The 9,685-nt window shown below is 40.9% G+C and overlaps 1 protein-coding gene across 1 annotated transcript in view; it reads right to left on the reverse strand.

Moving 5' to 3' along the window:
• rflna (refilin A) overlaps positions 1 to 9,207 on the reverse strand; it is a 47,396-nt gene extending 38,189 nt beyond the window's left edge. The window contains 2 exon segments of the mRNA NM_001011008.1: positions 5,733 to 6,089; positions 9,089 to 9,207. Coding sequence (NP_001011008.1) covers positions 5,733 to 5,951 — 219 coding nt within the window. The 5' untranslated portion in view covers positions 5,952 to 6,089; positions 9,089 to 9,207.
• Positions 9,208 to 9,685: the final 478 nt, after the last annotated feature.

Genomic DNA, 9,685 nt, shown 5'->3' on the forward strand with positions numbered 1-9,685 from the left:
AGCTGACCCCTATTGCCTGGCTGGCTTTCTAGCTGTTCATGTGCCTGCAGGTGTTGCAGAAGCACCCATAAGTAATTAACATGAATACAAATTAATAAAATTACATTTTATTAGATAAACCATGATATGGTTACAAAATATTTACAGGCAACCAGCATACGCTAGACCCACTTTAGAAAGAAGGTGCAACAGATTTAATTTGCTATACACATCTTTAACATCTGGGCAAAGGGCATCACTAATAGAGCAGAGCCAAAGGGATAAACAGCACTTAATCATTAAACTGCTGGTGAATTTCAAGCATAAAAGGCAACACTGCTGGCCTGCACGATAAATTACATTATGAAAGACAGTGGGGCTGATTTACAAACATAGGTGTTAAATTGCAAGTGCAGTTGCCAATTGGCAATTCATTTTTAACAGCCAAGTACAAGTTGTAATAGGAAAGCATTTGTGCAATTCAACACCTATGATTGCAAATAAGCCCTAATGTGTTCTTAAAAAAGAGCCTCAAAAATGCACATGCCCCATTTGCTGGACTGTAGCTTCAGATTACATACACATGCACAAGAAACATATCACCATCAATTTCTAGAAAAAAAATGTTATACATCTTCTAGATGGGATAATGAAATCCACACAACCAATTAACAACAGAGCTACTAAAACGTCCACTGTTTTTAGAATTTAACCATCCCAGATAGGTAGCAATGGAGGAAACACCTCCTTCTGAACACTGATAGAGTTAGGGGTGTCAGCAGGGCCGGATTTCCAAATTGGCCGCCCCGAGGCCGCCCCCCCCCCCCAGTGCGCATGCGCGATACAGGGGGAGAGGGGTACGGGGGGGCCTTGCGCGCGCATGCGCAGTGGGCCAATCTTGGATACGGAGCAGTGGGGAGAAGTCCCCCCATTGCTCCGTATGGGTACAAAACTTTTTAGATTTTGGTGTGGCGGGGCGGCATGCTGCCCCCAGGTTTCTGCTGCCCTAGGCCCGGGCCTTTGTGGCCTCTCAGTGCCTTACATGTTGTCTGCAGTTGGGCCCCAGACAGCAAGTTTCACTAGTCTTCAGTATTTCATTATTACAAATGCATGTGTGTATCTAACAACATGCTCTGTTCTGTAGAGTGAAACATAAATCAGCACATGAGCCCCTTAATTTTTATTAAATTGCTTGCACTCATCCAATAAGAGCAATGAGGGCCCCATGCCTCAACCTGGCCCAGTAAAGAGATCAGATCTGTCAGCAAGAAGCAAGAGCAGAAAAAAATCAGTTAAATATCCTTTCTGTGTTTCCCATTATGATCACATACTTCTCATATTTTCATCTCACTGCTCCTTCCTGTTTTTCCTTTATTCCTGATGACAGGCTAGTAAGAAGGCCAATATGAAGAGATATGTACAGCCCAGCAGGTTTTGTCATGAACTATTACAAAACAGGTTTGATTGTCTTAAAGCCAAAACACTAGAAGTGGATCAAAGAATGGATTTTTAGCATTTCTGCTAACAAGGAAATAATCGTGGTGAGAAAATAAATCTATTTCTAAGCTAAAAATAGAAAACAAATCAGTTGAAATCACTTGGTAAAGACAGACTGCAAACTAGTAAAAACAACACTTTGGGGCAGAATTATCAAAGTGTGAATTTAGAGCTCATCGCAGTAAGATCCCCCCACTCTCTATTCATTTTTATGAGATATTTAGAAGCATAGTTATCAGTGGGTAAAAGTTAAGGTGGCCTTACACAGGCAGATTTATGCTGCCAATTTGAGTTCTTCAGACCGATTTAGCAGCTTATATGCCTGTGTATGGGGACCCCAAAGTTACTCCCAGATCGATATCTGGCTGTAAATCACCCAGGTGTCTATAGATTTTATTTTCCCATCAGACTGGGGATTACAGGCCAGCAATATGCAAACTAGCAATGAAAATATAAAATGAAGACCAGCTGAAAGTTGCTTAGAATAGGTCTATGCCAGAATATTAAAACACAATAAGAAGATATACTGAAGACTACAGTTTATCTGCAGAATTAGAGTTGAGAATTCTGTAGGTAGAAGTCCATAGAGAATTTCCAGGGTACAGCACATAGTCATGATACCCAAATAAAGAGCAAGTCCATGTTTTTGGTCAATGTGCTTTACTCACAGCAAAGTCCAATTTCTTTGATAATGCAGTTAGCTAACTGCGAATATATTGTATTCTGAGTGTTTAGCATCTGAACTATAAGAGCACGTGTTATGTTCTTTTCAGATATTACTCTTACTTTAAGGTTTTAATGGAGCACTAACCCTCTCAGTGCTGTGACAACATACCTCTGCACCTCTGCCCAAATGTACTAGATTTGGGCTGCTATAGCCTGTGTGTTGGCAGCAAAACACTACATTCGCCAGAAAATGCAAATGAATTAATAAAAAGTGTGTTTATGGTCTTTGGAGATTTTTATAGGGCCAAACAAAAGAGGAAATGACCTTGCAGTGGCAGCCCTACCTGAAGGATTTCCATACTTGTCTGGACCTTTTTAATGCACTTGTTTACTCAATGGACTCAATTACAATGGCAGCATGCTAGTGAATTTGGCAAGACCATGTTAGTTACATGAAAAAAAGGGAGCACAAAAGTCCCTTTAGATCTGCCCCAAAGGGAAGGCAAAGGGATTTGCCAAAATCTACACTGCTCAACTACAAATATGGGACCCATTATCCAGAATGCTTAGGACCTGGGGTTTTCTGGACAAGGGTTCTTTCCGTAATTTGGATCTCCTACCTTAAGTCTGCTAAAAACAAGATACTGTTTTATTATCACAGGCCTTTCCGTAATTCTGAACTTTCTGGATAAGGGGTTTCCGGATAAAGGGTCCGATACCTGTACTAGATGTTCCCAATGAAGCCTAAAATGAACTTTCACAGCTGTGAGCATTGGTGAGCAGTTCAGTATACTCAGCCACTTTGAGGCGCTCTTTTGCATTTTCAAATGTTCCTTTCAGAGAATGGCAGCTATCCATGAGATCCCAATGTTTAACACATAAGGAGGATCAGACTTAATAACAGTGTTAACGGACACAACTACACCATGTGACAGTAAAAGGTAACAGGTGAGATGACAGCCATGCATTCCCATTGGCCATAAAGGACCAATATCATATATAAATATTCTTTATCCATTGGGACCATGGATTTGAGAAAAAATACGGTGAAAAAACATGAACATGAATATACTCAAGAATATTCTTAAGAACCAGGAATAGTTGGTATTTATTAAAGATAAAAATCCTTGAAAGGTCGCCAGAAAAAACTCAGCAAGTTAAAGTCCCTGAGATTGTGTTTGTGCTGTTATTGTCTGCATGGAACAATCACCTAACTAGAATTTCCCAAATCAAAGGCATTTGAGGCTCCCTATTTCATCAAATCTTGAATATGAAGCTTTATTGGTAAGTTAGTAGCTCTAATGCCCCCTAGAGATGCAGGGCCTGCTACCCCCAATAATATGACCCTGGTGATAAATGTCTGAGGTGAGTGAATCAGTGAATCATTATAGAAGCTCCCACATATATGCAAAACTGAAAAAAGTACATTTCTCATAATGAACAATACAGTAAATCTCATGTACACCCCACCCCCATCAGATTTCTGTTTTCCTCTAATATTCTACCAGTGCTGGTCATCTCTACATGCAATGATACTACAGGAGAGCTGTAATTAAGTATATCAACTGTTTCATATTTCTTACTTCTAAAGAGAAGCATTTAGCAAAAACTCTCTAAAAATGTTATACAGTTCAAAGTCAAGTGCCTGCAGTGCTAAATCCGCTCTGATGTGTTACTGAGCACAGCAAACATACACAAACCACTTGCCCTGTGGTATCTGTAGTCTCCTGACAAACTTCAAACCCCTTTTGATCACTATCCTATAACTGGGGCAGCCTTACACCCTCTGTGGAAAGCTAGGGACTTAATGATATATGATGGTGGTGTACTTCAGAGCCCACAGCATTTGAAAGCATTCATTAACCACATACAAAGATGTTTCATATTGCAACAGGTTTGCTTACGGGAAGGAAATGAACAAACACTGAATTTTGAAAGAGCTTTATGTCCAAACATACTTTACCTTCAGACATTTAAAACATTCTAAAAAAAATATGAGTTGTGGAATACCATATTGGGCTTATTTACCAAAAAATGTGAAAATAGAATTTGAAACAGATTCTCAGAGGGCAACTTTACAGATCTCTGTTCATTTGTATATGACGTAGAACACTTGAGGAATTCCATATATTGAGAACACTCTAATCCTCCAAAAAACAAGTGCTCCTTATATACTATAATACATTAAAATCAAATTTTTTTTGGTCTTCTTTGTTTCCAGCAAAAGAAGGGAATCAAAGGGTAGGTGACAAGACACTATGGGCCCGATTCACTAAAGTCCGAAATAAGGAGTGCTATTTATAGCATGCGTTAAAAATCTTATCACTTCTTATTTTTCACTCGATTCACTAAAAGGACACTTGCAGAGCGCAATATATTATGCACGTAACCATTACTTTCTGAAAACCACCATTTCCCTGAAAACTGGAGGATGCATCACTCTAGGGCCAACATATACTTGAAAAAATACGACTGCAAACTCCATGTTGTGTTGCCAATAGCTCACGAACCGCAATTTTCTTTAAGTACCGCCTGCCCCAAGTAGGGTTAATATTCACACAGATTAACACGATATTTTGCACGTTTAACGCTTCATATGTGTTTGTGAATCATGCGTTAGTACTATTTCTATTCGCTAATTAACGCAATGCGTTTTTTTTGTGCATGCGATATGCGGATTAACACATGCGAAATGACTTTGATGAATCGGTACTTAATTATCGCATGCTTTTTAATGAAAAAAACTATGCGATAAGCGTTATTGACCTTTAGTGAATCGGCCCCTATAACGCTTATCGCATAGTTTTTTTCATTAAAATATGTCATTGTAAGATAAATAACGCCAAGAACATCGCTTCTTAATTATGACAAGTGTCCTTTTAGTGAATCGAGCGAAAAATAAGAAGTGATAAGATTTTTAACATATGCTATAAATAGCACTCTTTATTTCGGACTTTAGTGAATCGGGCCCTATGTTTGGGGGAAATGTTTGCTGGATTTCTGTGACATTGGGCAGATCAATTCATCTCCAGGTCTCAAGCAGCATTGTTTCGATTGTAGGTTCTATGGCTCCAGCACTCGCTATGCCTGATAAGCTGTATACAGAAGTTCATAAAATGTGTAATGTTCTAAAGAATATATATACAGTATATATATATTCATTTTGAAAAGGGGGTGCATATCAATCCTGCAGCCTACTCTGGTGCACATGTTCTTTTATAGGAGACATCTCTGCTCTTTCTCCAAAATCAATTGCTGGCAACCAAATTTGTTGTAAAAATAAATATTAGTTCCCTAATTTAAGTGATTAAATGACTTGCCCTAGGTCACAACTCTGCTTTGGGATAGCTGTTGATAATAAATAAACTTCAAGCCAGATGTTCTCCTGGCAAAAAAATCTTGTGTACCTTTGTACAATCCTTTCCTCAATATGTACAGTTTGGCACTACTGTTGATGGAGTAAGATTTTTTTTTTTTTTGCTTTTACAAAATATGGCATTTGAGGCATAATCAAGAACAGGATAATAAAGTACAACTATTTTATAAACATAAGTGCTTCTTTAATGCTATTAAAGTTAAAAGTTCCTTACCACTTTGCCCTCCTTGATGTCCTTCCTGTAGCCATAGCCTGGGTGGTATGTTGGTGTGCTGCTGCACTCGGCTCTACCTTCAACAATGCCGGGTGAGATTGAGTAGAAAGGAGGACTGGGGCTTGGTGGAAGGCCAGAATCTGGACTGTCCAACAATCCTTCCCTGCTCTTGTCCTTCAAGCTGTCTTCCATTCCTTGCAAATGCAGGTGACCTACCATGTCTGGCAGAGCTTCAGCAAACTCCCAGGAAAACCTGATCCAATTCTTGTATATTTGTTTCACGGGAGGGATTCACAGATCACAAACAAATCTGGTTGCCTCCTAGTGTGCACATTCAGGGCTTCCCTCCAGCAAGCTCTAGGGTTAGGAATAAAATTATCATTAATGAAGTAAAGAAAAAACACTTAAGTCACCAAAAAGGCAAGAGAGGGGATTGTGCAACCTACAGATGGAGTGCTAGCTTTAGATGGCATTGCTACCAAACTGCAGTGCATTGGGGTGTTTTGCTGGCTCTGCGTGCCATCAGTTTAATGCAGTATACCACATCACTGATTTTTGTGAGCCCAGGCCAAATTCTAGACCATAAAGAGGCGCTTGAACTGAAAAACTCTGAAAACTACTAAATGGAATATGAGGTATATGTCTGTACATGCCCACACATGCACACATTTATTGCAGGCATACTGTATATATCTGTATGTGTATGAATTTTGATATAATAGCTTCTACCTGAGTCTTACTGTTCTGATGATGGTCCAAACAAAGTCCATATTGGAAGCAAGCTGTACATGTGATTTTACAATTCTTTGAATGCAGCCTATGTGGTTAGCTATGCGCTGGCCCCTGTGTCATGTGCTATTTGTGGTCAATACATATTTTAGTTTGCAGTTCTTCTGTATCTTACACAGCAGGCCAGAGTCTCCTACCCAGGAAATGCCTGAGCTTCTATCAAAATATGGACATTATTCATGTCTATCTGTGACTTCTGCAACATTGTATGAGCATCTGGTATTTCAAGGTCACTGGCCTTTTGAGATTTCTGCAGCCTGCTGTATACCCTTCAGGCTGTTTTTTCTATTGTCACTGACTTACATGTTTCATTATTAATGGAGCCAATTAATTAAATACAGTACCACTGTCTGACATATTAGCCCTTCAGCTGTTGTTTAACTTCAACTCCCAGAAATCCCTACCAGTGGCTGCAAGAAATAGCCTAAGATTTTTCCCACATAAACCAAGTTAGTTTTCTCAGAGAGCAGATATCACTCTGGATTTGTGACAGTTTGTGTATATCATAAAACATGACCTATATACCAACAGCAGAAACCACCTGCAGTAATCGTCTTACTGCAGTAAAACTGTATATATATCAGAGATGGCTAACTGTTGATAAACTACAACTCCCACCATCCTCTATCAAGAGAAAGCAGTTCAAAGGCCACAGGATGGATTTCCCTAAGCGGCACACTTGACAGAGCCTTCCAAACCTCCTGTTATGCACAGTCATATCCCCTTGCATCAGTCACTAGCAGGGCAGTTCAGCAGAATGAATAACTCACATTTAGCGAACTCACACAATGAATCCTTTGAGATTGACGCACGGAGAGTAGCTGCTGATGTATGGCTAATGAAGGCTAGATTGCAAGCTTACATTACTGCAAGAAACAGCACAGCTATGCACTGCTTGTTTTTATATGCACAATCACATAGTCATTTTGATATAGTGAGAGAGCAAGGGAATGTAGGTAATACTTGTAGTAACAGTAACAGCTTTGAGTATTTAAAAAAAAAACTTTTAACTTATTATGACATTTTCTTTGGCAAAGTTACAATAATGCAGCCTTGGTTCAACACGGGAATGGTGGTTTAGTAGCAACTGGCTCCCAAGTGCTTTCTGTGTTGTCTTATTGCCCTTTAACCCTTATATCCTTACTGTTCTGTGAGCTCCATGTGGGTTTCTAAGAGAGTTAACTATACAGTGGATATTTATTTATACAGTATCGAACCTGCTGAAGCAGCGGTTCTCAACCTGTGGGTCAGGACCCCTTTGGCGGTCAAACAACCCTTTCATAGGGGTCGCCTAAGTCCATCGGAAAACACATATTTCCAATGGTCTTAGAAATAATTTTATGGTTGGGGGTCACCACAACATGAGGAACTGTATTAAAGGGTCGCGGCATTAGGAAGGTTGAGAACCACTGTGCTAAAGTGTATTTCGAGCTGGAAACAGTGGTATGTATCCCAAAATGTAAAATTCTATCTTAGTGTTCCCTTGCAGGCTCTCTAACCTCTCTCACAGCACATGTGCACCTAACAAAACAGATTATACTGCGCTAGGAAAGTGCCTCTTTGTGAGCCAGACATGCCTGCAAAGCATTATTTTCCACCTGACAGACAGCACTGAATTGAACTTCAACCTGGGGCAGTCCGGCGCTTACTGATCTACTATTCCCAGGCAGCAGCTGTTCCAGAGTCACAGGTCAGCAACAGCCACAAAACTACAGGTACAGACCTCTGACCTCTACAACTGCACATTTCAACTCTCTTTTCATCACCTGAAACTACAGTAACTTTTAAATATGCCCTGATGCACACATATAGATATACGCCCTATATGATGCTATAACGTTGGCTAAATACATCTTGTCAGCTGGTTTGCATGGGGTTATACGTAGGCTTGGAATAACAAACTATGGATCTCTTAATCATTCGCGACAATAATGCTTTGCATAGTATATAGCAAGGCTTAAATGCCACAGACTTTCCACCACAGAGCAACAGCTCATCTCTAGGCACCTTTTCATCTACCTCCCTATAGGGCTGGTACTGACATTTACAAGTCCAATTAATGTGCCATTTATCAATGTGAACACAGCTGATAGGGTGACATTTAAGGTAGGTAAACAGCAAGTACACTAGAAATCTGTAAGTCATGTCACTGTATGATCCCATTGAAAAAGGTGTACCCCTAGCAGGAGGGGAAGCTCTCCAGAGCAACCACGATTTTCTCCTACAACATACCATTTCTTTAGTAGATATTCCCCTTACTAATAAAAGCATAAATACTGTAACACTGTAAGTTTTAGCTCCCTTCCTGGAACTGAAAGGGTTAGGGCAGTTGGCAGGCAAAGCTGGGACAGAGCAGGTAGGAATCTAGAACTGAAGCCTCACAGAGCTTGGTATACAGGGCAACAGATTGGCACACACATACCATGCATGTTACACGTACACACATAAGGGACACGTAACTCTCTACAGGTTTCTTTACATTGGATCCCCAGATGTGTAGAAAGTTGTAGTCAGCAACATCTGGGAGCCAAGAAACGAAGCAATGAAAGTAAGCAGGCTGGACTTACCGCGCTTTCCCTGCAGGCTCAGCACAACTGTATGGCTGTACAACTCGCTGCTACTGCGATTTCTGCAGAAAGTTCCTGCTCGCTTCCCCCTGTGCTCCCTGCAGCAGATTCACTAAGATCTGGATGGAGTCCAGCCCAGCGCACAGGCTGCCTATTATTGTGTTTTTTTCCCCTTCATTCAAGGCAGCGGAGGGAGGGACGCGAATGGGAGGGGGAAATACACAGCTGATCTGCAAATGTCAAATTCTCCCTTATGGGAGAGGGAGCAAGAGATTGCAGCCCGGGTAGGAGCCCTCTCTGCTACAGTCTCCCTGGTACCTGAGCACCAAAGGTGCCAAGCAACCTGCGCCATCCCTGGAGTGTTCCTCCCTAACGCTTGCCAGCTCCTCGGCCATATGCACAGGCTAACCAATGAATGGCATTCTCACATACAGAAAGGCGAGCGGGCAAGCTGCTGTGTTACACTCCTTCCCATAGGTATGAGGCAGGCATTCTTAGCTAATGGGGACTTGCCCCCAAATTGGGTCCTCATGCTGTTTAGACTGTGCCCCCTTATTCCCAGTATTAATAAAGTGACACTTCCTTCTGCGATAGTAA

Source organism: Xenopus tropicalis, chromosome 1 (assembly GCF_000004195.4).
Source record: "Xenopus tropicalis strain Nigerian chromosome 1, UCB_Xtro_10.0, whole genome shotgun sequence".
In the NCBI taxonomy this organism is placed as follows: domain Eukaryota; kingdom Metazoa; phylum Chordata; class Amphibia; order Anura; family Pipidae; genus Xenopus; species Xenopus tropicalis.